At 51.8% G+C, this 27,476-nt stretch overlaps 2 protein-coding genes across 8 annotated transcripts in view; both read right to left on the bottom strand.

The window, feature by feature from the left end:
• Positions 1-7,687, bottom strand: part of MYOM3 (myomesin 3) — a 59,926-nt gene extending 52,239 nt beyond the window's left edge. For all 4 annotated transcript variants that reach the window (XR_013405951.1, XM_077969917.1, XM_028838163.2 and 1 more), the window contains exons 1-5: positions 7,127-7,687; positions 3,464-3,642; positions 2,991-3,071; positions 2,070-2,229; positions 916-1,073 (exon numbers count right to left, since the gene is read on the bottom strand). Coding sequence is in view for 3 of the 4 variants with exons in the window: in XM_077969917.1 (XP_077826043.1) it covers positions 916-1,073; positions 2,070-2,229; positions 2,991-3,071; positions 3,464-3,624 (560 nt within the window). In the remaining variant the exon portion in view is untranslated. The remainder of the gene's footprint in view (positions 1-915; positions 1,074-2,069; positions 2,230-2,990; positions 3,072-3,463; positions 3,643-7,126) is intronic.
• A 7,389-nt stretch (positions 7,688-15,076) lies between these two features.
• The window catches only part of IL22RA1 (interleukin 22 receptor subunit alpha 1), a 28,848-nt gene continuing 16,448 nt past the window's right edge, over positions 15,077-27,476 (bottom strand). For 2 of the 4 annotated variants that reach the window (XM_077969891.1, XM_077969880.1), the window contains 4 exons: positions 27,063-27,238; positions 23,381-23,519; positions 18,571-18,692; positions 15,077-17,028 (listed from right to left, as the gene is read on the bottom strand). In XM_077969891.1, coding sequence (XP_077826017.1) covers positions 16,096-17,028; positions 18,571-18,692; positions 23,381-23,519; positions 27,063-27,238 — 1,370 coding nt within the window. In that variant the 3' untranslated portion in view covers positions 15,077-16,095. Of the gene's footprint in view, positions 17,029-18,570; positions 18,693-23,380; positions 23,520-27,056; positions 27,239-27,476 lie in introns of all 4 variants that reach the window. The other 2 variants (XM_015131220.3, XM_077969875.1) reach the window with 1 other exon arrangement.

The following is a 27,476-nucleotide window of genomic DNA, read 5'->3' as shown; positions in this document are numbered from 1 at the left end:
CAGGAAAGAGTAGCTAAGCCATGTGAATGACGTGTCTTCTTCTGTGGTGAGACTGAGACGTGGGCCGCGGCCATGCCCACCCCGATCTGTGCCTGTGCAGGAGACCCCTGCCCCTGCTCTGCCCCTCCCCAAGTGAGGCCTAGCCTCTGGCGTTCTACCCTCCCAGGAATGGCATTTCCTGTTTTCCCAGCCCTTTTCAAGTTCTGAGGTTTCCATGCTATTGTATTAAATTCTCATCACACACAAGCTGGACAGGAGGCCTTCAATCCATTCTTCAAAATAGGAAATGGAGGCAGGACCAGGGAGTTTAAGAGGCATGGCTGAGACCTCACACTGAGTAGAGAGAGAGAAAGCGAGGGTGGGAACACAAAGCTCCCCCCTGCCCCTGAGGCCTGTGCTCCTTCTCTGTAGGCCCTGCCCTCCCCATCTTCTCCCTGCCCCTTGGCCCGTGTCCCGCCTCTCACCATCATCCTCAACCCTGGAGACACCCAGCTTGCAGCACCTGCTTTCTCATGAGACCAGAATTATATTTTTATGAGGGCTGGCTCCCCAGGGGCCCAGTCTTCCAGCCCCAGGCTGGCTGGGGGGCAGCTAAGAATAACCCAGGCCTAAGCTGGGCGTGGTGGCTTGTGCTTGTGGTCCCAGCTACTTGGGAGGCTGAGGTGGGAGGATCTCTTGAGCCCAGGAGTCAACACTGCAGTGAGCTATGATCACTCCACTGCACTCCAGCCTGAGCGAGACCCCGCCTCTAAAAAACAACCCAGGTCTGGTTCCTCAGCAGCTGCTCTATTTGGTGGGTGGACAGAGCTCAGGGTTCACGGGTCCACAACAAGAAGTCCTGGCAGAAGTATTGGATGTGAGGAACTCACTCGTGACCCCAGAGGCCCAGAACCCCCTCCTGCCCCAGCGGCTTACCAGGTGACCTGGGGTGGTGGCGAGGCCTGGACAGTGCAGGTCAGCAGGACCGTGGTGTGCTCCCAGACAGCATGGGAGCGAAGAGGGATCCAGAACCAGGGCCCGCGGCCAGAGCACAGCTCTCTCAGCTCCTTGGCCTCCTGGACCTTCTCCTCTGTCTGGAGGCGGAAGGAGGTGTATGACGCTGTGAGCCAGGGACCACCTCTCTGCCATCTTCGCCATTACCTCCCCACTGACACCTAGACTCTGTAGTTAGACCCACATGGGCTGGAGTTCCCGGTCCCCTGCACTAGCAGAGCAGGGTGGCACTGTGGGCAGGGCATGGGCTTCGGAGCCAGCTGGCCTGGGGTCAAGGTATTAACTAGCTGTGGTACCATAGGCAGGTCCTCAGTGTCCTTATCTGTAAAATGGGGATGATAGCAAAATCCCCTGCCCGCTGTGGGGGTGTGGGGGTGAAAGACACAACACCGAGAGAGCCTGTGTAAGTGGGAGCTGGGGAAGAGACGTGGAGAGTGGCTCAAATCCTGATACTCATCAGGGCTAGCGTTTCCTGAGGGCCTTCTGTGTTCTAGGCAGCGGGAAAGTCACTTTCCAAACCCAGTCTCATTTAAATCCCACCTCAGCACTGATAATTGTTACAATGATGTCTATTTTACTTTATTTATTTATTTTTTTAATTTTGAGATGGAGTCTCACTCTGTAGCCCAGGCTGGAGTGCAGCAGTGTGATCTTGGCTCACTGCAACCTCTGCCTCTCGGGTTCAAGCGATTCTCCTGCCTCAGTCTCCCAAGTAGCTGGGATTACAGGCCCGGCTAATTTTCATATTTTTAGTAGAGACAGGGTTTCACCATGTTGGCCAGGCTAGTCTCGAACTTCTGACCTCAGGTGATCCACCCACCTTGGCCTCCCAAAGTGCTGGGATTACAGGCATGAGCCACTGTACCCAGCTCTGTTTTACAGATGAGAGCACTGAGGCTCAGGAACAGGGTTGCACTTGCCCAGGCTCACACTGCGTGAGTGTACAGGCATCAGATGCAAACCCAAAGCCTGGACTCTGCCTAGGACGTCCTGACTCTTGGGAAGGGGGTGAGGATGGCAGCAAGTGGTGCGTTGCAGGTCCCAGGCCCTGGGGGCTCCACAGCCCACACCCTTACCCGTTGCCTCAGCATCTTCCAGTTCCGCCTCTGGCGCAGCAGCCGGTGGGTCCGCAGGAAGGCGATCTCGGTCCTCTCCCAGTCATTGCCGAAGCCCACCCGCTTCTGCCCTCGCTCCTCCAGCTCCACGGCAGACGTCTGGCGTCTCAGCTGGGCTTCCCTGCCGTGACAGAGGCCACTGGGGCTCAGGCAGGGATGGGGGCACCAGGGGCATCCTGGCCAGTTCCATTCCCCATGCCCAGAAGTGCCAGGATGCTTTAAACTTTGGGAGGACATGTATGACTTTGCATCTTCCCTTGCCTCCAAAAAGGCCTGGAAGGGCCCTGCTTACAGTCGGTGCTTAATAAACAGTTGACTGTTTTCATCGTTTTCAAGGCTCTTTTGCAAACCTTTGTTCATCTTGTTTTCACAATACTCAAGTGGCCAGGCCTTAGTGTCCCTATTTTATAGGGCAGGGACTGAGGCTCAGCAACCTGCTTCAGGTCAGCCAGGACCACGACCCAACCCTCCTAGCCCAGGGGCCTGCCCCAAGCCGGACGCTGCTTCTCTAAGCCGGCACACTCAGAGGCTTCCTCAGTCTCTGGCCTTGTGGGAAACTGGGGCCTGGTTTACTTGCTCCTTCTGTCCTATTCCTAGCTCCCTCCCTACCATGTGAAGCCTGGAAGCCTGTCGGTGAGGTGGGCCCCCACCCTCTCCCTTGGGGATGTCCCCAGCTATGACACGTGCACCCTTCCAGAAGGTGGTGTGTGGGCTTTGTGGGCAGGCAGCACTGGGCTTAAAATCCTGTCTAAACCCTTATTCTAGATGTGGGATTTTGGGCAGGTTCTTTATACTCAGGGTGACAGGCCAGCAGGGAGGCCGGGGACTGGACAGGATGGCCCCTTCTCAGCCAGGGCTCCCTGGGAAGCAACTCTGACTTACCAAGACAGCTCAGAGGAGGCCGTCAGAGCCAGGGCTGCTGCCAGGGCGTAGTCTGCGGCGCTGAACTCATGCTCTTCCTCGCTGCTCTCAGAAGGAGGGGAGTGAACGGCTCCTGAGGGATTGGCTGGGGGCTCCCTGAGATTAGGGCTGCATTTGCCCACCTCAGCCTCAGGGCACCAAAAGGCAGGGCTGTGCCTCCCTCCTCATACCAGTCTCAGAAAGCAAGGCTGCATCCCCCCCAACACTGAATGTGCTTCCCTCCTCAAACAGGGTTTCCAGAGGACAGGGCTGTGCCTCTTCCATCACATGGGGGTCTCCAGAGAGCCAATTGTGTCTCCTTCCTCAGATAGGGGGCTCAGAAAGCAGGGATGTCCCTCCCCCCATCAGGTTGGAGCCTCCAGAGGGCTAGGTTGGGCCTCCCTCCTCAGACCGGAGGCAGGGCAGTGGCTGGGCAGGGACCCCGTGGCTCCCACCTGCTGCGGAAGGTGTGCCTCCGCACGGAGGAGCCCATGCGCAGGCTGTGCTGCCGCTCCTCCTTCCGCTCCTCCTCCTGTCGGTGCTCCAGCCTGTGGACCTCCATGGTCTGGGGGGGCCGGGGGTCCCCCGCACCTCCCAAGCTGTGCGGCAGAGTCATGGTTACGAGAGCAACAACCTGTCAAGGCCAAGGTCCACGGTCATTCCACCAGGTGCCTGCCTGTCCCCTCCCATGCAGTCTTCCCAACATCTCTAGGAGGCTGGCAGGATGGGGGGTGGGTGGGGGTGTCCTCTCTATAGTGGGCAGACAGGGAAACTGAGGTCTGAGAGGGAGAGGGACCTGCCCAAGGTGGCAGAGGCAGGCTTTAGGCTCTGAGCCTGGCTTCTCCTCTACAACACGTGCTCCCCAGCTGAGTGAGCAGAGCCCCACGTTAGGGAGTGGGGCCCTGGCTTCTAGCTGCTTCCAGCTGCAGCCCAGCCCTTGTCTCGCTGTATGATCTGGGGCAAGGTTTTCCCTTCTCTGGGCCTCAGCTCCCCAGACAATGAGTGATTGAAACTGTGATGTCCACGGCTCTGTCTTTGACTCAGGATGGGCAGGTGTCCCAATTCTTCCTGCACCGGCCACGCTCAGTCCTACCTCTGAGCCTTTGCCTGCTCTGGTTTCCTCTCCCTGCACACCCTTCCCCCTCCTCCTGGCCTGCTTAACTCTAGTCATGCTTCAAACCCCAACTGAGGGCATGCTAGTTAGCACAAAGACTCTGAATCCAGCCCACAGGGTGTGATCCCAGCTCCTCATCCCAGCTTACAAGTGTGTAACCTTGGGAAAGACTCATGACTTGGTTTCCTCATCTGTAAAATGGGTCTACCAACCTCCCAGGGTAGTTGTGAAGGTTAGATGAGTGCTTGGGGCTTAGTAAGTACAACATAAGTGTTAGACATTAGCATTATTTTTCTAAGAAGCCGTTCTGAAAAACTACAGGCCACCTAGAATTTTCCCTCTTCTAATTTATTTCGTACTTATTTTCTAGCACTCCACAATTTAGCATTGATTCAGACAATGCCTTCTCTATGTAATTATTTTGTATCTGTGCATCTTGACTGTTCAACAAGATTGTAAGTGAATTAAAAGTAACGATAGTGAGAACTTACTATGTGCCAGGCCCATGTTAGTTTTCAAATGCATTATCCCCAGTCCCTGCAATAACCCAAATGAGGACAGCACCATTATTATCCCATTTTACTGATGAACAGGGGCAGTACTTGCCCAAGGTCACCCAGCATGGTGATAGGGCCATGACTGGCAGCCAATCTTTAGCCCAACCCCTAGCCCTTCTGACCTCTATGTCATATGTCCACTCAAGGCGAGGCCATGGCAGAGACTGGGGACACGGTGGGCCACAGGGCCTTTCTCTTCATAAGGGGATTGCAATGTACACATCTCCTTTGCGTTCCTGAGGCTCAGGTCTAGGCCCCTCATGGCGCCCAGTGGGGCTGGATCACATTGACCCGGGGGAGGCTCAGGAAGCTGATCCATGGATATGGAGAGGCAAGTAAGGGGTGTGGGAGGCCCGTGCGCTTTCTGGCTGTGGATTTTTGCACTAAGTTGTTTCTCAGATCCAGGCTTCTGTCACTGCTGGGTCTCTGAGGGCCCCTCTGATGCTGAAGCTGGAATCCCTGGAATGGCTTTCACACCTCCTCCAGGTGGGACTCCTGGTCTGCAGACTTCTGGCATGGGAGGGTTCCTGCCCAGACGTGGGGATGGAAACAGAAGAGGGACGACCGCCTGCCTTGGCCCGCTCCTGTCAGCTTCTGTGGGGTCGTCTCTGTGCGGCCCCTGCCTCTCTAGGGGGGCCTGCTGGAGGTGGCAGAGTGTGTGTGTGTGCGTTTGTGTGTGTGTGCGTGTGTGCGTTTGTGTGTGTGTGTGTGCGCGTTTGTGTGTGTGTGCGTGTGTGTGTTTGTGTGTGTACATGTATAGGCTGTCTTCTGCCTGGACGTGAACACAGCACCCAGGTGAGCATTTCTCTAAGTCCATGACATGGAAGGTGAACCCACTGGCTTTACTGGAGAGCCCTTGGCCTGGAAGGGGCATGTGGTGGGGGTGTCGGGGGCTGGGGCTGCGGAGGGTCAGTCTTAGTGGGCTTTTACCCCTTCTACTTCCTAGAAGTTTGCTCCTTTTGGGTGTCTGCAGTTGTGGGCATCAGGAAAAGAGAATGGATGGCTGCAGCATTAGCTGGGACCAAGGGCTGCCCCTAAAGCTCCCTGGGCTCCTGTTAATCATCTCAAATGACATAATGGGACAGTCACCCTCTTTGGCTTCATATCACCCCCTCCTGATGGAAGAAGTTCTCCCTGCACACAAAGAAGTGACTAGCTCTGCTCATTCTGCTCTTTCTTCCTCATGGCCCAGGAGGACAGCTGCTGGGTACCACCCTAGGTGGAGCCAGGACCCCCTACTCTGCCCCAGCTTTCCTGGGACACGATGGCCCTGGCTCCAGTGGCTGAGAGTTAACATTCCCTGGCACCAGCCACTGGCTCCCTTCCCCTGGCACCAGCCACTGGCTCCCTTCCCCTGGATGCTCTGTTCCCGATTAGCACAGCGGGCAGGGGCCTGGCGCGTGTCCCTGACCTCGGGGCCTCCAGCAACCAGACCCCTGGCTTTAGCGGATGAGCCACCAATTCTTTTTAAAGCACTGACTGATGCGTGGGATTAAGCAGGGACAAGTTTGCGGCCTCCCTGCCCTTTCCCGAAGGACCAGGGTGCCTCTTCCGAGAACACTGTGTGTGCCTGCGTGAAGGGGAAACTGCCCCCTTTTCCTTCTCTTGGGGTGCAGAAATCTGGGTCAGAGGTCCCACTTGCGTGGCCTTCCCAATTCCCCTCTGCTTTGCTCCCAAGCCTCCATCTGCAGAGGAGGCCTCTCCCCTTCTTCAGGAGGGAAAGAGAAATACATAGCAGTTGAGCCAAGACCCCTCCGAGAACTGCCGGCAGGGGAGCTGCGTTGGAGGCGGGGTGGGGTGGCTGGGAGCAGAGACACATCCTGCGCTCAGCGGGCGGCACAGGCCGGGACGCGTTCTTAGCCAGGGGCTCCACCAGCTTCCGCGAGGCCGATTCCTGCCCTTGCCAGTCATGAGCTGAGGCAACTCCTTTCCCGTCTGGGCCTCGGTTTCCTGCCAGGCCCTGGATGAAATCCCTTCCAGCTCTAAGATTTGGGATCTGAGGGCTCGCTCTCTTTCCCTGCCTGTGGGGCTGGCCAAGCCCGGCTCAGCCAGCTCCGCTCTGAGTTCGTGGAGCTTGCCAGCTTAGCCGGCTCCCGCTGATCGCTGATCGCTGCTCCATCGCAGGAAAGACTCCAGTTCCCAGGGCAGCCCCCACCCTTTTTTTTTTTTTTTTTTTTTTTTTTTTTTTTTTTTTTTTTTTGCAACTTTCACATCACAGAGCGCTCAGCTCTCAGAAGACCCAGGGCCACACAGAACAGTGGGATGCGGCAGGGGTTTCTGGAATCCCCTCCCATTTTCACTTGGGTGCTGCCTCAGCACACATTTCCCAGGCTCCTTTCACAACACACAACCGCGCGCACACGCACACACACCCACAGAAATCACTCCCCAGTGGCTGACTCTCAGGAGGCATCCCTCCCCAGCCCTGATTTCCGGGGGTGACTCACAGAGCAGTGTGCCCACTTAGGAGTCTCTGGGGAGAAGATTCCAGAGGCCGAGAGGGTCCTTGTTCTCTTCTTGCCCTCGGCTCAGCGGGCACCGGGAGAAGAATGCGATCCCGGAGCCTGCACCGTCTTAAATATAGCAGCGCCGAGACAGTGCGATGACAATGGATGAGAACTATGGCATGGGGTACGGGGGGCCAAGGGGAGGGGCCGTTCCGTGTCTCCAGCCTGCTGGGCAGCAGCGACAGGTGGAGCTGTCCCCCGCGTCCCCCGCACTGCGCCTCCTCTCAGCTGGGTCCTTTCTGCCCAGCCCCAGCCCCTGTTAAAGTGGAAAGGAGGGAACGGCTCAGGCCTGGTCGCTTATGGAGGGCAGATCCCAGCTGTCGGAAGTTCTGATCTGAATTCTGCCCCAGCTGACCGGGTGCCCTGGGGAAGGCGCTCAGCTTCCCGGAACCGACTGCTTTCTGAAAAATGGAGACAGTGACACGGGGCACCGGGACTTCACGAAGACGGTGGAAGGAATATGACCTAAGAGTGAATGTTTTGTGCTCAGAAGTTGTCACTGGCTAAAACAGCAATGTGTGGCTCCTGGTCCCTCCACCAGTCCAGCAGTTACTACACAGCCCCCGCCCTGACCACAGTCATGTGTGTGTGGCGGGGCAGGCAGGAGGAGCTGGGGAGCCACCTACTGCTTCACGGTCCAAACTGCTCAGGCTGCCAGAGTGGCCACTGCAGGGCCCTCATACAGGGTAAACGCACCCGATAGGGATAACTGAAGAGCACCCCAAAAATGACCCTGTGTGGAAGACCTGAATGTGCATTCCAAGCTAAGGAATCTGGGAGTGGCCAACCTGTTTCTTACCTACGAGGAACATCGGAGCCCCTGTCCCATCCCTTCCAATGGAACACTGACCATACAGGCGATTGAGGCCCTGAGTTTTGGGTTACATGAAGATTGCCAGGTGGAGGTCATTAGGCGAGGTTGTTAAGTGAAAATGCTCTATAAACTGCATGCTGTTTGCAAGGGGCTGAGGTTTTGCAAGTCGGCTGCCACTGGTATGTTGTCCAGCCTGCCGCCCCGGACCATTTCTGTATGTAAGGTGGTTCTCCTGTCCAGTTCACCACCACTGGACTCTCTCCCCTGTAGGCAAGTCCCTAATAAACCCCCACGTTTCTTTTCCTTCCTTCTTTTCCTTCCTTCCCTTCCCTCCTGCCTTTCCTTCTCTTCTCTTCTCTTTCTCTGTTTCTTTCAAGTCAGAGTCTCATTTTGTTGTCCAGGCTGCAGTGGCATGATCTCAACTCACTGCAACCTCTGCCTCCTGAAACCCCCATGTTTCGTTTGCTGGCTATGGATCCTTTATTTGGCCTCTCAAACCTGGTGCCTTCCCTACTGAGGTTAACAGGTGTTCGGCACCACACCTCTTCCCACCCTTGGCCCTGCCATTCCCTCAATCTCGATTCTTTCCCCCTCACAATCATTGGCACCTACCCTGTGCCAGGCCCTAACCTATAGGGGAAGTCAGGCACTTATGACAGGAGGTGATCAGGAAGGTGTACCTGGGTCGGGTCTCAGAGAATGAGCCAGTGAGGGGAAGGCTCTATCGGCCCCCAGCCAGAGAGCAGAGCTTCCCTCCCTCACCCCTTCCTGGGACCTCAGGTGGCCACCAACACTACACCTGTCACTCTTGCTAGTGCCTCGGGGACTCCTCACTGGAGAGACAGAGAGAGAGAGAGAGCACCAGTGAGCTCTTCAGGCAAAATCTGAATCCCCTGCCCTATTTGAAAACCCCTTTCTAAGCTCTGCTGTGGCTCTTTCTTACAGCATCTTTTGGGGGAGAACCTTTCTCTCCCATCTTCTATTGACCCAGTCGAACAAGGGCTTTCCAAGACTCATCTTCATACATTTGCTGTGAGGGGTGAGTGTGAGTGAATCTGTACCAAGAGCGAAGAGGGATTTGAGCTTCCAATTAAGCAGGAGACAGCCATTTAAACAGGTCCTCTAGCCCATCCTCCCAAGGCAGTCTGGAGAGATGAATGAAGGTGCATTGGAGAGGCAGGGTGTATCTTGGAGTCCAACCGGCTTAGGCTTTCAATTCAGTCCCACCACTTACTAGCTGGATGACCTTGGGGAAGGCACTCAGCCAGTGTGGTTTGATTATCTGTACAGTTGAAGACAAGCATTTCCACTTTGCTGTCTGATTGAAAATGTTCAATTAGTCTGGGCATGGTGCATCAGTGGGCCGGGTGCGGTGGCTCACGCCTGTAATTCCAGCACTTTGGGAGGCCGAGGCGGGCGGATCATGAGGTCAGGAAATCGAGACCATCCTGGCTAACATGGTGAAACCCCGTCGCTACTAAAAATACAAAAAATTAGCCGGACTCACACCTGTAATCCCATCACTTTGGGAGGTCAAGGCAGGCAGATCACCTGAGGTCAGGAGTTCATGACCAGCCTGGCCAACATGGTGTTAGCCATCTCCACTAAAAATACAACAATTAGCCAGGTGTGGTGGTGGGCGCCTGTAATCCCAGCTACTTGGGAGGCTGAGGCAGGAGAATCGCTTGAACCCTGGAGGCGGACGTTGCAGTGAGCTGAGGTGGGGTCATTGCACTCCAGCCTGGGTGACAAGAGTGAAACTTTGTCTCAAAAAAAAAAAAAAAAAAAGAAAAGAAAAAGAAAAAGGAAAAAGAAAAGAAAATGTTCAACCAAGAACCATGAAACCTTCAGCACAGTGTCTGGCCCCCGACAGACGTTTGCTAAATGAAAGCTCTAGGAATGCTGATGGCTTTCTCCTAGCCCATGCTTCTGTGGGGTACTAATGGGACCAGTGCCATTACACTATCACTTTGTCTCTCCATGGCCTCAGATCAGCTCCAGTACTGGGGACTAACGGGACCAGTGCTGTTACACCATCACCTTGTCTCTCCGTAGCCTCAAATCAGCTCCCTAGAGGGACCCCCATTATACCCGCTGTTGTAACAGAGTTGAGGGTGGGTGCACTGCATGGCTGTGATGCCATAAACTGCCAAGCAACACGGTTGACTTCTTCTCTTTCTTATGCCTTTGACTACTGGGGACTGGTTCCCATGTATCTCTTTGTTGACGTTACCCCGGTGAAGCACTGAAGTCATCACTGGGACCTCTGTAAACATGGTCAACCCTAAGGTCATGCGGCTGAGCAGAGAGATTAGATGACTTGATGTTATACAAGCCTTGGTTTAAATCCCAAACTCTGGTACCTCTAACTCACTAACAGGGGGACCTTGGCCTTCTTTCTGGGCCTCAGTTTCTTTCTCTGTAAGTGGAGGACACGTTCCGAGACAGCAGGGAACTTGCCTGCCTGACCGTATCCCTACTCCCGAGGACAGTGCTTCGCATACAACTGGGCTCTCAATTCACACATGTTTTAAAATGTATCAGTGGGCTGGGCGCGGTGGTTCATGCCTGTAATCCCAGCACTTTGGGAGGCTGAGGCAGGCGGATCATGAGGTCAGGAGATCGAGACCATCCTGGCTAACACGGTGAAACCCTGTCTCTACTAAAAATACAAAAAATTAGCCGGGGATGGTGGCGGGCGCCTGTAAACTCCCAGCTACTCAGGAGGCTGAGGCAGGAGAATGGCGTGAACCCGGGAGGCGGAGCTTGCAGTGAGCTGAGATCGCGCCACTGTACTCCAGCCTGGGCGACAGAGCAAGACTCTGTCTCAAAAAAAAAAAAGGAAAAAGAAAAATGAATCAGTGAATGGTTACTGTCTTAGTTTGTTTGGGCTGCCACAACAAAATACATTAGACAGGGTCATTTATAAATAATAAAAGTTTATTTCATACGGTTCTGGAGACCAATAAGTTCAAGATCAAGGTGCTAGCAGATTCAGTGTCTGGTGAGGACTCGCTCTCTGCCTCACAGATGGCGCCTCTTGTGGAGTCCTTGTGTGGTGGAAGGGGCTAGGGCACTCTCCTCAACCTCTTTTATAAGGGTATTAATCCCATTCCTTTGTGTTTTTTTTTTTTTTTTTTTCCAAGACAGGATCTTGATCTGTTGCCCAGGCTGGAGTGCAGTGGTGCGATCATGGCTCGCTGCAGCCTCAACCTCTTGGGCTTAAGTGATCCTCCTACCTCAGCCTCCTGAGTGCTGGGACTACAGGCACGCACCACCACACCAGGCTAATTTTTGCATTTTTTGTAGCGTCAGGGTCTCGCTATATTGCCCAGGCTGGTCTCAAACTCCTGGCCTCAAGGGATCCTCCCACCTTGGCCTCCCAAAGTGCTGGGATTACTGGTGTGAATCACCATGCTGGCCTCTTGATCCCATTATTGAGGGCATAGTCTTCATGGTCTCTCAAAGGTCCCACCTCTAGCTACTATTACATGAAGTTTCAACATACAAATTTTGGGGGGGACTCCAACATTCAGACTATAGCAATTGCCTATCTTGCAGAACTCTTGGGAGACTCAGGTGAGGTTAAATGTGTAAAATACCTACTATAGTACCTGGCTCGTCTTTCTTCTTTCTCCCCTCTCCTTTTCTCTTTTATTCCCTTCCCTGGACTTACGCCCGTTAAGAACAAGCTGACTGCTCTGAACCTCCATGCTGTTTCTCTGACAGCAACCAAGCCTGTGAGTTTCTCCCTGCCTGTGTTGACAATGTACCTGCTTCAGTCTCCCGTCGCTCCCTCTGTCGTTCTTGCATTCCAGTTAATTCCAACTGCTGTTCTTCTCATATGGACTGGCCAAAGCTTATCTTTGGCTTGTCCCCTTCTTTCTTAGAGTGGGAAGGGAAAATGAGCTCCAGTAGCCAAAGGGGCTGAGCAGCAGGCTCTGGGGTCAGAGTTGTTCCGTCAGCGTCAGCACCAGCAGGGGAGGTGGGGGCTGCCTCCATCTCTCTGGCTATACCTGCCTCAGCTTATTGTTTCTGTCCCATGGTCTGGAATGCAGGTGGGGACAGCAACAGGGGGCAAGCATTGGTGACATCAGGCCACAGCCTCCCTGTCCAGGTTGACACTCAGACTTGAGAGGGACACAGAGGCTCTGGCTGTCTGGGAATCTGAAGGAGCTCCAGTCCCGCTGGCCCAGTTTTCTGGGTGGAGACTCAGGCAAGCCCTGTATGTTCCTAGATTCGGGAGCTCGGGAGGTCAGAGGTTTGCAGGCATCACAGCCATGCAGTACCCCCACCCTCAACTCTGTTGCAACAGTGGGTGTAATGGGGGTCCCTCTAGGGAGTTGATTTGAGGCTTTGGAGAGAGAAAGTGATGGTGTAACGGCACTGGTCCCTCAACTTGCTTGAGAGGAATCACCAAAGAAGTTTATGAAAAATACAGATTCCCCCCAGCACTTTGGGAGGCCAAGGCAGAGGATCACTTGAGCCCAGGAGTTCGAGGCCAGCCTGGTCAACAGGGTGAAACCCCGTCTCTACAAAAAATACAAAAGTTAGCCAGGCATGGTGGTGTGTGTTTGTAGTCCCAGCCACTTGGGAGGCTGAGGTGGGAGGATCACCTGAGCCAGGGGAAGTGGAGGCTGCAGTGAGCTGTGATCATGCCACTGCAATCCAGCCTGGGTAAAAAAGTGAGGCTCTGCCTCAAAAGCAAACAACCAGATTCCTAGAAACTATGAGTTTAGCAGGTCTGGGGTGGGGTTGGGGAAGCTGTATTTTTAGTAAGCTTCCCAGGGTATTTTCATGAACCGGGGCAAGTAATCTCTGTGAGCCACATTTTCCTCCTTTGTAAAATATCAATAATACAACCTATGATGGAGCCAAGGGTACCAGGAGGATGAGTGATCAAGTACATAAACTGCCAAGCAACACGGTTGACTTCCTCTCTTTCTTATGCCGTTGACTACTGCTACTATTATATTACTAGTCGTTTATTCCTGGGCTTGACTCTGCCATACTTCGTAGGCAAGTGACAACTTGGAGAATTACCTCCCTCGCTGGGCAGGGTGGGGCTGTGGAGATTCCTGGAAATGGAATTGGACCCAGGACTCTCAGGAACGATGAGGTCCCCAGCCAGCTCCCGGGTACGCGGACGCTCTTCTGGAAACTTCTGGCTGGTTCCAGCTCCATCTGCAGGCCTGGGCTGCCCAGGAGCCAGGGGACCTCAAGGGTCATGCAGCCTGGTCCCTGCCCCTCAGTCGAGACAGGGCCAACCTGAGGACGGGTGAGTCACAGACTCGGAGCCATCCACCCCTCTCTTCAGACACTCAGACTCCACCCTCCCAGAATCATTTCTGAAATGTTTGCCACCCGGAGGAGGGCAGAGAGCTTCGTGGTCCTGTGAGTTGGAAGATATATTTATGGCCCTTAATAAAAAACTTCTTTTTTGAGACGGAGTCTCGCTCTGTTGCCCAGGCTGGAGTTCAATGGCTGGATTTTGGCTCACTGCAACCCCTGCCTCCCAGGTTCAAGTGATCCTCCTGCCTCAGCCTCCCAAGTAGCTGGGATTACAGGCGCCCGCCACCATGCCCAGCTAATTTTGTACTTTTAGTAGAGAGGGGATCTCATCATGTTGGCCAGACTGGTCTGGAACTCGTGACCTCAGGTGATCCACCCCCCTCGGCCTCCCAAAGTGCTGGGATTACAGGTGTGAGCCACCGCGCCTGGTCTTAATAAAAAACTTCTGTAGCTCCCGGGTCTCATTTACTTGGTGAGAATAGTCCACCTGTTAGGTTGTTTTTCACTAATAAACAAGGTGAAGACAGTTAACCTTTGGCCAAGTGTGACCCAAGCAACAGGAAGTAGACTTGTTTGCAGTGGGTGGGGAGAGGGGAGCCGTCATCCGGCTGACTTGGCTGCCGTGGAGGGCTGAATGGGCTGGGGGTGCTGTCCAGGGAGACCCATCCCTCTGCACGGAGGTGTTGGGTCTAAACCAGTGACACCGAGGAGAGGTTAAACATTAATTACCGTCAGATAAGAACACCACCACCTGTCACTGTGTCCCGGGAAAGGGGAGGGGTGGGGAAGAGAAGAGATGTAGCTGGGAAGAGAAGGACACTGTCCACTCTGGGAAGGGTCCCTCTGAGGCGACTGATGTTACATCCTCTTTCTCAGAAATGTTCAGAAAAGGCTTTGGAGGCCGGGTGTGGTGGCTCACACCTGTAATTCCAACTACTCGGGAGGTTGAGGCAGGAGGATCACTTGAGCCCATGAGTTCAAGACCAACCTGGGCAACACAGCGAAACCCTGTCTCTACAAAAAATACCAAAAATTATCTGGGCATGGTGACAGGCACCTGTAATCCCAGCTACTCGGGAGGCTGAAGTGGGAGGATCACTTGAGTCCAGGAGGTCGAGGCTGCAGTGAATCGTGTTCATGCCACTGCACTCCAGCCACAGGGTGAGACCCTTTCTCCAAAAGGAAAAAGAAAGAAAGAAAAAAAAAGACATGGGAGCAAGGTGACCAGGAGCACTTGTCTCTGGGGACCCCATTAGGAGGCCTCCCCTCCTTAGTCTCCACTAGTCTCATCCTCCAAGAATCCAAACAGGCGTGGAAAGCTTCCTCTCTCGATGAGGACAAAAAGCCCTCGGTTTGCGCTCCAACTCTGTCACAGCCTCAATAGTGGGATCTCGGGTGGTTCCCCTCTCCCTCTGGGCCTTGGCTTCCTCATGGTAGGGGTCGTCTGAGATGCAGTGATACAGAGGGTATGACAGCAGTCTGTACAACAGTGCCTCTGTGGGGCGTCAGGGAGGCCGGATGGACAGAGGCCATCTGAGATCACCCCTGTCACCCCCAGTGGATTCTGCCTACGATCTCAGGGAGAAGGTTTCACATCATTTGTCTCTGAACTCTGTCTCTAGAAGGCCCTGTAGTCCCTCCTCTTTCCCACCCCAGACCCTGTCCTGAGGAAATCCAGGTCATTTAAGCCCATGAGAAAATGCCAGGTGTGTCTGAAGCCAATCCGAATTGGGGGAGGGGTCACTCCTTGTGTGATGTAGTTTTCTAAAAAAAATCACAACAGGAAATAGCCACCGTTTATTGGGCACTGCCCGTGTATCAGGCATTATTAAGCGCTTTAAAGACATGACTTAATTTCATCTTCACCACAACCCCATGAGGTAGGTGTTATGATCCCCATGTTACAAATGAGGAAACCGAGGTTCTGGGCACTGATTCATTTGTCTGAAGTCACACAGCTTGTCAGTGGTGAGGCTGGAATTTGAGCCCAGATGGGCTGAACCCAAGGCAGAGTTCGCAAAGTTGTGACATCAGTACAGTGTGTTACTGTACCCGTCCAGGGGCCACAGCCCTCACCTTCCTTTCAAACTCCATTCTCAGGATAGGGTCTGAAACTCCTGCCTGCAGAAAAGGCTTGCGTGTCTCCCTCCCTGGTGGACCTGCATTTCACTTCATTCTAGCAGAGGGATGAAGCTGAAATCACACAACGTCAGGCAGTTGCCCTGGCTGGGAACGAGCTCCAGGCCACACCCCTCCCTAGAGTCTTGCCGTCCTGCTGGCCCTGGCCTTGGCAGAAGTGCAGGTTGTTCTGGTTCTGCCCAGCCTCCCACAGGATGTTCTTTTCCAGGCTCTCTTCTCACCTTTGAGCAATGACAGCAGAGGCAGGGGCCTCATACTCTGTTGAGCTAGATTGTGAAACTGGCCAGGAATGGGGCAAGGAGAGGCAAATTCCCCGAGCACTTTGAATCCAGGGTGTTAGGAGGCGGGGCTCTGGATCTCAGGGGTTTCCCTGCATTTCCTCCTTGCACTGTCATTTCTGCCTTGCAGGTCTCAGCGAGCATGCGCTTGTCTACACAGGCTGCTCCCCAGAGCTCCTCTGCAGCGGTCCTTATCATGCTGCTTTGCTCCGGCGGGGAGCGCACCCATGGCAGGGGCCCTGCATGCCACTCCCTCTGCTTGTCTCAAGGGCACCCGTCTGAGGCTGGACCGCAGAGTGTGTGGCGTGGGCAGGCATGGGATTGACAGCCAAGGATGTGACACTGGGTAGGGACAGGGAGGAAGCCCCAAGCCTTTCCCATTCGCCTCAGGACTCCCACTGTACGGTCAGGGCCAGGCCTCTGAAAAGAGAATCCAGCTCTGTGGGCTGCTCCAGGTCTGAGGTCTCAGGGGCTAGGCTCTTGGCTTCATCCTTGGGACACACAAGAGACTCCAGCAGGCCCCAGGGACTTGGACCCTGGTCCGAGGGCGAGCATGGGCGGGAAGGAGGATGCAAAGGCAGGGACATGGGGTGGCCCTCGATCTGGACTGAGGAGAGGAGGGGGAGCTGGCCCTTTAGGTACTGTGGCGTCCCTTCCTCCCCACTGTCTAGCACATTCAGGTCAGATGTTCTGTCTGTGCAAACTCCCAGAGGCTGGTGCAATGATTTTGCTTCTTGGGATTCCTCCATAGCCAAGGAGGTCACCTCCTGCAGAGAAAGGCCACCTGACATGCAGCTTCCAGCGGGCGGGTCTTTCTGAAGCTGACCTTTAGGCCTAAGGTGTTTAGGACTAGAAAGTGTCACAGTGGGGGAGTCTTTGCCAGAACCTTCCACGCATACCCCATAGGAGGGAGGCCAGCTGTCTGGAGTTGCCTGAGGGGCATAGGAGGGAGGCTGGACCTTAGAGACGGCCTGTGGGGTGTAGAATGGGAGTTGAGCTTCGGGGGTCACCTGAGGTGCATAGGATGGGGGCCCGACCTCAGGGGCAGCGTTTGGGGCATAGGACAGTGGGGAGAGGATCTGGGGAGGTGGCACGTTGGCGGGCTGGAGGATGGAGATGTCCGGCTGCCCTAAGTAGGTGATCTCGGACAGGCTGTGCCGCTGTGGAGGTCCTGCGGGCTCCCTGGGTCCAGACACCCTGATCTGGGAGTACTGGACAGGCTGGGCCAGACTGCTGGGGCCACTGAGGTCAAAGGCAGGGATCAGGACGTGCTCCTGGATGAAGCGCAGCGGCTGGAAAGTCAGGACTCGCTGGACGTTCTGTGCAGGGACGACAACAGTCACACCCCCCTGGTTAGGGTATGTCCCAAGCTCCCTGCTGGTGATGTGGGTGGGTGAGGTCCTCCATAGGGAGGCATCTGGGGGGTTTTTCAAGATGCATCTGTCCCATATCCCCATCTGCTTCCCAGAGACTCCTCTAGGTGTAAGTGCCTCCCTGAAGGGACGGGATCTCTCAGCTCTTTGGTTCTGAAGTCTCGGTTATCTCAGGGAGAGAGATCTAGGCTCTGGTTTCTCCAGGAGGCAGATAATCCAGGGAGTAGATGACCAGGAATTGGGGTTGCCTTGGGGCATGCTCTGGAGGTGTTGGCCCCGCATTGTTGCTTGGCCCACGGGTCCCTGAGGGCCTAATACAGGGTCAGGGTGTGAAAAGAAGGAACCAGAAGAGACTGGGGGAGCTTTACAGAAAATGCTTCATCTGGACTTGCACACGCAGCAAAACTCCCTCAGAGCTCCTCTGTCCCTCCGATGGGCAAGAGCAGGCTCTGGGTGCCCCAGGTGGCTCAGCTCATGGCTTCTGCAGTGGGCCTTGCTGCTCTAGCAGAGGCGGCACGGGCATCAGGTGGGGGCTGCTGATGTGATTTGTGTGACTGGTGTAGGGCTTTCTATTTTATTTTATTTTTTAGGGGGAGGGGGTTCTGGTCTTCACTTGCTAGACAAATTCTAAAAGAGCTGTAACAAAGGGCTTTCCACTTAACAATTAGTTTTGCCATTTAAAATTTTTCTGTTTAAAATGGCTGGGCGCAGTGGCTCACGCCTGTAATCCCAGCACTTTGGGAGGCTGAGGCGGGCTGATCACCTGAAGTCAGGAGTTCGAGACCAACCTGACCAACATGGTGAAACCCTGTCTCTACTAAAAATACAAAAATTAGCCGGGTGTGGTGGCGCATGCCTGTAATCCCAGCTACTTGGGAGGCTGAGGCAGGAGAATCACTTGAACTCGGGAGGCAGAGGCTGTGGTGAGACGAGATCATGCCACTGCACTCCAGCCTGGGTGACAGAGTGAGACTCCATCTCAAAAAAAAAAAAAAAAAAAAAAAAAATCTGTTTAAAAAACAGAATATTTGAAAATCAGGAGATTTCACAACATAATCTGAAACTCTGGCTTCTCTTGAAAAACATGAAGATCAGGCAGTGCTGGGCCTGCATTCCCACTTGGTGGTGCCTGGCTGCCCATTTAGACAGGGCATGAGTGCCACGGCTCTCCTGGTACCCACCATTCCTCCCTCGTTGCCTTGCTGCTCACTCAGGTCCCACACTACCCTCCTGGTGCTAGACACTTCCAAGCCATGTGGGTTTTTTATTCCGTGTCCACTATTCCTGATCACCTGCCCCTCTTTGATGCATCCTGAGACCCACTGGGCCACACATCTGTTGACTTTAGGAGGGACTGTGAGCTCCATGAAGGGAGAGAGCAGGCCCATCTCCCACTTTGTGGATGCCTGCATTTTGGGGAGAACTGGGGACCTCCGAGCCCAGGCCCTCCCCTGGACCTCTCCCTCCTGCCCCAGGGGAATGGCTCACCAGAGAGTTGGGAGGTGCAGGCGGCTTGGTGACATATCTGTAGCTCAGGTAGCAGAGCACTGCGACGAGGAAGCCCATGGAGAACAGGAAGGCTCCGGAGAAGGAGTAGGTCCACGTCCGGTCTGGGAAACCAAAGAGGCCAGAGAAGGAAGCGTGAGGCTGGGCTCTGCCAGGGCCCGGTTGGGTGTGGCCCCACATGTGGATGCTGCAAATCCTCTCTCACTGGGCTGGCGAAGCCTCTCTTACCCTCAGAATGCAAGACCACAAATGGAAGTCCATATACTGTACATCTAAATAGTCAGAATTTACAAATTATATTTTCACACTGTTAAATAAAATGTTCTATGTTTCCACATTGACAAAAAGACTTTTCACAACCACCTGGGATGCCATATTTTAATTCAGAGTTCTTGGACTTCTCTAGGTACTGTGCCGCAGTGGGGAGGAACACTGCAGGCACCCAGCCCAGCCCAGCCCAGCCCAGCTCCATCCCACACTGCCAGGCCCCTCACGCACATGTGTATAGATGCCCCCGCCCTCATGGTCGAGCTCATCCATGACCTCCACAAATAGCCACCTGTTGGTCATCCTTTGGGCCAAGGGTCTGCACTACGTGTCAGCAGTGTTTGCCCTCATGAGGAAGGACCCCCAAAGGAGGACTCCCTAGACAGATCACAGGCTCCAGGCCATATGTATGTACAGAGCGTCTCAGGGTCCCAGGTACTCACAATGTGATCTAGAAAGGCGGTCACAGGATCCAGATGGACCTGTCCCCTTTGTTGTATGGAGTCTTCATCTTGCAAGGAAGGGAATGGCCAGGGCAGGACCAGAGAAGGCCTTCTAAAGTGCTGGGTACAGGGAAGGGCCCCTCTTGCTTGAGTCTGAGGGCAGTCCTGCCTCCCTCGTATGGTAGAGGCAGAAGGAGGGGAGAAGTGAAAACAGGGAGGCCTGTCCTCTCCACCTCTCTACCAAGGTAAGGGGCTGGACATCAGGGAAGATCTTGGTCAAGAAGGGAGCCTGGGAAGGCACTGTCCTGTCGAAAATGGAGGGGAGAGGGATGACTAGGGCTCTAGTACCTGAGCCTCTCCCTGTGTTCCAGCATCCTTGGGATGGGTGCAGCCGGTTCCAGGCAGGACACACTTCCTGTCACCAGTCCAAATGGGACTTGTGAAGGGCTTAGGGAGGAAGAGGTTGTTGGAATTTTTGGTAAAACTGACAGTTTGCAACAGAGGGAAGGTGACTCGGAGAGTCAAGACCCCTGCAGTCCAGGGGCCTGCTAATCACCCTTCCTCTCGTCCTGGCCCCTGTGAGGCCTCAGCTTGGAGAGTTAATCAATAGCTCCAGTGATCTCGGTGATCATTGTGAACCCCGGGAACTGCTGGAGCCTCTACTTCTAGCCCACTCCTCGATCCTCCCCTAGCCTATGAGCTTGGGCCTCTCTGGGTCAGCTTCCCACTTCAGTGAGACCCTGTCTCCTGTCACATGTTACCCCCATCCCTACTCCAGGAAAAAGACACGACCCGAATGTCCATAACATTCCAGGACAGGATAGGGACATGGAATGGTCTCTGGCTTGACATATTTCCATTTCACACTGTATGTATTTGATACATTGCCATTTCACCCATAGGGAGGCTGGATGGAAAAATAAAAACACCACCAACCTGAGAGTAAGGAATACAGAGTGTTGGAGGCCTGGCTTTGCCACAGATATGCTGAGCATCCTTCCTGCTGCACGACCCTCTCTGGTTTACCCTTTAATAACAACAGTAGCCAGCGGTGGTTGAACTCCTACTACGGGCCATGATCTATATGACCGTGTAGAGCTGGGTGCTCTACCTATGTTATCTCACTACATCATCAAAACACAACACAGAGGGATAGGGATGCTCCCTTCCTACGGATAACAAAGCTGAGTCCCAGAGAGGTTAAGTGACCTGACCAAGGTCACAGAACTACTCAGTGGAATTACATGTGTAACTCTAAAACTCATCCTCCCTGCCACTCTGCAAGGAAGCCTCAGTTTCCTCATCTGTAAGATTAGGATATGAGGTGAGATGGCCCTTAGAGCCTTTTCCATCATCAAGATGCTGGGCCAATGCTCTGTGACACTCCCTGTTTATCTACGGAGAGGTAGGTAAAAAGGATTCTGGGGGTAACGCAGACGTCAGGATACACGGTCAAGGGCAGGATGCATCACTCTGAAATGGAAGTAGGAGGAAGAAGTGTGCAGTACAGGGGGCTCACTGTAAACAAAATTGCAAAGTGACGGGTAGAGCCCAGCCTTCAGAACCAGATGAATCAACCAGGTTACCCGAGCAGCTGTGTGGTCATGGGCAAGTTGCTTAACCTCTCTGAGCCAGAGTTCCTCCTCTGTAAAATGAGGATGATGCTACCCAACTTGCAGGATTGTTCTAAAGATTAAATAATATACGTTACATGTGATAATGAAGATTAAATAATATATGTAAAGCATTTGGCACAACTATTTGCTTGGCAATATAGTAGAATCTAATAAATATAGGAATTGTTTTAAATATATTTTTAAGAATAAGGTGCCCTCTATATGTTAGCAAGAAGTAGCCACCAAGAAGTGTGATTTATATAAAAGTAGCTACAGTCTTAGGAAAAAAAAATGGTATCCCATTATGAGCAAGACCATGTAAGGACAAGGCAACAGAAGGCTGTTGTGGATAAGGGTGGCGTGGTCCTCACATTGTCAAAAAACTGGTGGGCCAGGAGCAGATGAGATTTGTCTAGGACAGTTCAGGGAAGGGGTTCATGAATCATACAAATGCTCCCAGCTTAGCCCCAGAACGTGAGTTTCCTTTTTCTAGTTCTCCTCTCGCCAAGTTCTATTCTGAGCTCGCTGGCAGCCATTGCCCCAGGAAGGGCATGCCCCACGCAAGTGGCCAGTGTTGGCTGTTCCATCAGACACAGCTCCCCTGCCAATTGGTGCACTGGGATTCGAGTGGAGAAATCAGTCTCTTGTGGGCTGTTTGGAAAACTGATGAGTTTCCAAACAAACCTGAGGACCAGAGCTTCATTTCCTAGGGCCCAGCTCTGGCAGCTGCCTGGCCTCAGATTATCGCCTCAGCCCAGGCATCAGCATCCTTATTTGTCAGATGAGGGATCAGGCTCCCAGAGGCTGAGTGACTCCCCCAGGCACATGGTTGGCTGACATCTGACTAAGGCTGTGCCTTCTCATTCCTCATGCGGTACTTCTCCTTCCACTGTGCCACACGCAATGTCCAGCTTGCAAACTCAACTCTATTCTGAATGTTGGCATGGTTGGAACTGAAATCACTTACTGACATCATGAATCTGAACGTGAGGATAAAGTAGAGACTGTTTTACCAAATCTACCTCATCCACTGCCATCACCTTCATCCTCTAAACCTGTAGCTCTGAGTAATACAGTTCCATCTGTCTATGAAAAGAAACACTAATAAAAACATCATGATGCTTGTGATGAGCCTCAGGTTTCAATGTGCTAGAGGAAGGGACCATCTCACTGAACAGATGATTCAAAACTATATCTAGGCCGGGCGCGATGGCTGCTGCCTGTAATCCCAGCATTTTGGGAGGCTAAGGTGGGTGGATCACTTGAGGCCAGGAGATCAAGACCAGCCTAAGCAACAGGGTGAAACCCCGTCTCTACTAAAAATACCAAAAAAAAAAAAAAAAATTATCCAGGAGTGGTGGATACCTGTATCCAGGCACACACCTGTAATCCCAGCTACTTGGGAGGATGAGGTGGGAGAATTGCTTGAAATCGGGAGGCAGAGGTTGCAGTGAGGCGAGACTGTGCCATTGCACTCCAGCCTGAGCGACAGAGAGAGACTCTGTTTCAAAAACAAAACACAAAAAAAAACTACAAAAAACTCAACCGTATCTATAGTAGCTCCGTGGTAAGAGCATGGCCTCTAGAATTAGGCCTCATTCCATCCCTCAGCACCTGTGTGGCCCTGGGCAAGTCACTTTTTTTTTTTTTTTTTTGAGACAGGGTCTCGCTCTGTCATCCAGGCTGGAGTGCAGTGGTGCAAACATAGCTCTTTGCAGCTTCAACCTCCTGGGCTCAAGTGATCCTTCTGCCTCAACCTCCTGTGTAGCTGGGACCACAGAGGCATGCCACCATTGCATAGCTAAGTTTTCGATTTTTTTGTGGAGACTGGGTTTTGCTACGTTGCCCAGGCTGGTCTTAAATTTCTGGGCTCAAGTGATCCTCCTGCCTTGGCCTCCCAAAGTGTTTGGTTTACAGGTGTGAGCCACTGCGCCCGGCCATGGGCAAATGACCTAACGACTCTGAACCTCAGGTTCTTCGTCTGTAAAATGAGGATGAAAATAATACCTATGTCATAGACTGTTCATGAGGCTTGCCCTTGGTTGTGCCTGGTCCCTGGTGAGCACTGCAGAAAAGGCAGTTATCATGATACCATTATTGTTATTTGACTTTGGAAGATATTGAGAGATCTTTTTATCTTCTCTGCTTCCCCCCTGCAGATTTTCCCTCCAGTATATCTCACCTGGGTTAATATTAAGGTGAGTTTGCTTTGCCAAGGTACATACAAGCCTGTCAGAGAGGGGAAATCCAGACATAGGCTGGAGGGTGAGAATCAAACATTTGCTTTGATAACTCATCAGCCAACTCTTTTATGGATCAACAAAGATTGACTTCAATAACACACTGATAACCCTTCCATGGTTTTTTAGAGTGTTGCCAAGTCTCACCTTGGTTACAGGGAGGAAAGAGGAGAGTCAAGACTTGAATCCAGGAGCCCCACCCCACTCTGGTTTCAGCTGAACTCACCTGGCAGTGTCCTCACTCGGCACATGTAGGGGGCACTCTTCTTGGACCAGGTGGGAACACAAATCATGATGGTGCCAAGGAACTCTGTGTCAGGGGTCAGTCCGAAGAACTCATATTCTCTCTGCTCCCCTCCAAGGTGCTGAATTGGACAGAGAACGTGATTCGTGTTACACACCAATCTCCACATGGAGCCCAAGGAAGCTCACTCGCTCCTCCTCCTGGATTCTGGTTTGGTGCTGATGGGTCTGTCTTCAGTCTCTGTTTCCATTCCCCTCCCTTCTGCTTTATCCCCAAATCCAATCAGTGTCCAAGCACATGTGTCTTTCACTTGCAACAGTGTCTGGCCCATAGGCAGTCGTTATACACACTAGTGGCTGCCATTATGACCTCTACCACCCTCCCACCCTCCCACCATCCCTCCTTCTTCCAATTCTTCTTGTCCTTCACCTTTTCTTTGTTAAACGTCAAAAACCCTTTAAACACCCATTCCTTTCTTTCTTTCCTCATTGCTTCTGCCTTAATTGGGCCTCAAGCCTTCAGCCTGGACTCTAGCAGTAGCCTTTTTCATGGTCACCCATCTCTGGGTTTGCCCCTGTTCACTTCCATATTCATCCTGGTGTTAAGGGGATCTTTCTAAAAGATAATCTCATTATAATGCTCTTCTGTTCAAAAGCCTTTGATGGCCTCACCCATGTTTACAGAACAGAGTCCTGGTCCCTGGCTTCCAGTCCAGACTCATTTGTCTCTGCAGCCCACCTGGCTCTGCAGGCTCATCAATGCTGGATACCCGCCACTCAGGTAAACACCTACCTTGCATAAGAAAGCCCTTGTTTCTTCGCATCTGCTAGTTCTTCTGCTGGACCTGTGTTTTGATTCTCGTTCTTCTGTGTATCTCTCGCCTTTTTGACCCTGAACTCCTCTCCCATGGCTACCACATGTCATCCTGCCTGGCTCTCCTCCTACCTTTCTGATTGGTCTTTCACTGGTTTTAGCCCCTCAGTGTTGTTCTGCAAGATTTGCTCTTCAACCATTTCCTTCTCTCTCACGTACTCTGCAGCCACTTAGTGATCTTATCTGAACCCATGGCTGCTGTGAGCACCGATGTGTGGATAACTCCCAAACTTATCTCAGGAAGAGCTGTAGCGTTTCTATGGGCCCTGCCAGCTCCCTGCTGGATGTACCATGTGAGCATCTCTAAGTCAACACGTCCAAACACGCTGCCCTCCTCTCTCTGGGGCCGGCCCCATCCCAAACCCCAAACCCAAATCTGTTTTTGATTCTCTAATTTTGGTAATAGCATCACTCTTCTTCTAATCTCCAGGGCCTAAACCTTGAAGCCATTTTGGACAAATGCCCTCTCATATCTTGGGTATCCACTTGCCCTTAAAGGATCCAGACATCTTCCTTTAAAGGGCCAGAACCTGTGATCTCGGGAGTTCAAAAACTGAGAATTTTCTTCTTTGGCTCTTTGTATTTCAGCTCTGCCTTCTCTTTTTCAGGCACATGGAGGCCAAGGTTGAGGGTAAATTATTGTTTTCTTTTGTGTGTGTTTCTGGGGGTGGTGGTGACAGTGAGTGAAGAAGTACATAAATAAATTTTTTAACTTATTGTTTTGTAGAACTCATGTGGTTGAAACTGGACACATTGCATATCATGAGACACAACTCCAGGAGAGTTACAAAGGCCCTGATTCCTCCTTCCCCAAGTTTTTGACGACCTCCATCCTGGTTCAGGCCCTCATTTCCAACCTATACCATTATAATAATCTTCTGACTTCCCACCCTGTTATCTCTTCCATTTCCATATTTGATCTTTCTTCATTCTAATCCAAGTAATTTATAGTTTCTATTGGACCAAACATCCCCAAAATAACAGGTATAAATTCTGAGCAAAATGAAAAACAACTACTTAAAGGCATTAGAAAGAAAATAAAAGCAGGCACATATTGGAGAAAGGAGAACTGGTAATGGGTACATATCCAATTTTTACTGTCTTTTAGCCTGAAGGCAGACCCCAGTCTACACTTTGTGGGATGGCTAAACCTAGATAGAAACCCTGTATTCTCACTGTCTTAAATACCCAAAAGGCAGGGCTTGGAATAATCACAGCAGCTGGAAAATGAGAGGAGAAACCACAGACAGGAGAGAACGTAGAAGAGGCCCAAACTCTGTGTATAAACTCTGCTCAAATCCCTGACTGACCCCTAAAGTAGGCATGAATGGGGTAGACTCCAAGCAGTCCAGGTAAAGTTAAGAAAAAAAAAAAAAAAAGAGATTTCAGAGTTTGGAGTTCAGCCAAATTAGTTGCCTGCTAAAACCAGATGAAAAAAAAAACCAATACTCTTTGGAGGAATATAACAGAATTTACAGTAATTTCAACATAATGTCCAGGATACATTTCAAAATTGTTAGACATACAAAGAAAGAATATGTGACCCATATTCAAGAGAAAAGACAATAGTGACTGACCCTGATGACAAAAATGTTGAATTAGCAGACAATTATTTTATTTTATTTTATTTTATTTTATTTTATTTTATTTTATTTGAGACAGAGTTTCACTCTGTCACCCAGGTTGGAGTGCAGTGGTGCAATCTCAGCTCACTGCAACCTCTGCCTCCCAGGTTCAAATGATTCTCCTGCCTCAGTTTCCTGAGTAGCTGGGGATAGGCACCTGCCACCATACCTGGCTAATTTTTGTATTTTTAGTAGAGATGGGGTTTCACCATGTTGGCCAGGCTGGTACTGACGTCCAGAAATCCAATACCAATTTCTGTGGCATGCCAGATCATATATGAATATTAATGACATAATATGCATATTATACATATTAGGCTTTCTGGAAGCCAGTACCAGTTTCTGTGGCATGTCAGGTAATATATGCATATTATGTCATTTTTGGCTTCCCAAAAGTTTTCTGGAAGCCTTCCAAATCCTGCTGCACTGACATTCTACCCCACCTTCCAATACCCATATTTTTCTCTACCTATAGCTATTTGAATTCTTGTTTTAACTCCCACTTCACCCCCTAGATTATAAGCTCCTTGCATGCAGAAACCACAAAGTAGGAAATAAATATTCATTTAACTGAATTGTGGTTTGGTGGCACATGCTGAGGGTAGGGGGTACCAAATATTTTCCGAATATGAAAAGAAATAATTCATATATTATTTGAGAATTTATGCCCTTGCCTTCCACCTCTTATTATTACTCATCCTTTCACATTGCCTGTACATAGTTCCTGCAAATAGTGGAGAACTACTGCAGCAGTAGAAATTGATTCTAGCATTTTCTAATGTGAACATCCGAAGATATGAATAGAGGTTGTTCCCTAGGATGTGAGAAGGTGTTAAACAAAAAACCACGTAAATATTATGCAAAAAAAGCAGCTTCTCTGGTGAAATAAATTTGGGAGAAGTTGTATTAAACAAACTGATAGTGGAGTGTTGGCTCTGCAGGACTTGTCAGAGTTTTTAGCATGCTATTGTGTGTGTGACTCTACAAGAGACAGGTTGTCATTTGTGATGTTTTCCAGGCTTCAAGGAGCCTCTTCTCAAGGGGCATGTTTTGGGAAACGCTAATTTACATAACATGTCCCCTTTTTTTCTTAAAGCAACTCAGATCTAATTGAGAGGGAAGAGGCTTCCTAGGCAGAGAAAGAACAGGGTGCAACATACATTTACCATTTGGTAGGTGCGGTTGACCTGGAGCTCTAAGTGGTAGAACAGGTCATGGAAGATGTCTTCCAGGGTTAGCCGGTGGCCGTCCCCTGCACGGATGGGCGTGGGGGTAGGATGAACAATCATCTGAATCGATCTCACTTTGGGGATACAGGTCACATCAGGTGGCTTGAGGGCAGCTGGGGATAGGGAGAGAGAAAAGAGAAAAGAAAAAGTCAGAATTGGTGGGTAGTGTCTGAGGCTACCCTGGACAGTGGAAAATGACTGTTCCCTCTCTCCTTCCACTCCAATGCCAGCTATGCTTCTGGAAGCATCGGCTAAACAAACAGTGAAAAGAGAAAAGTTTCTGCAAGCCCTGGTGTTTGGGTTTCAGGCTGGCAAAGGGATGACCAAAGGTGGATGAGAAGAACCCAGGGT

The sequence above is a fragment of the Macaca mulatta genome, chromosome 1 (genome assembly GCF_049350105.2).
Source record: "Macaca mulatta isolate MMU2019108-1 chromosome 1, T2T-MMU8v2.0, whole genome shotgun sequence".
In the NCBI taxonomy this organism is placed as follows: Eukaryota; Metazoa; Chordata; class Mammalia; order Primates; family Cercopithecidae; genus Macaca; species Macaca mulatta.
The sequence above is the reverse complement of the archived record's forward strand: the minus strand, read 5'-3'. Positions and strand labels throughout refer to the sequence as shown.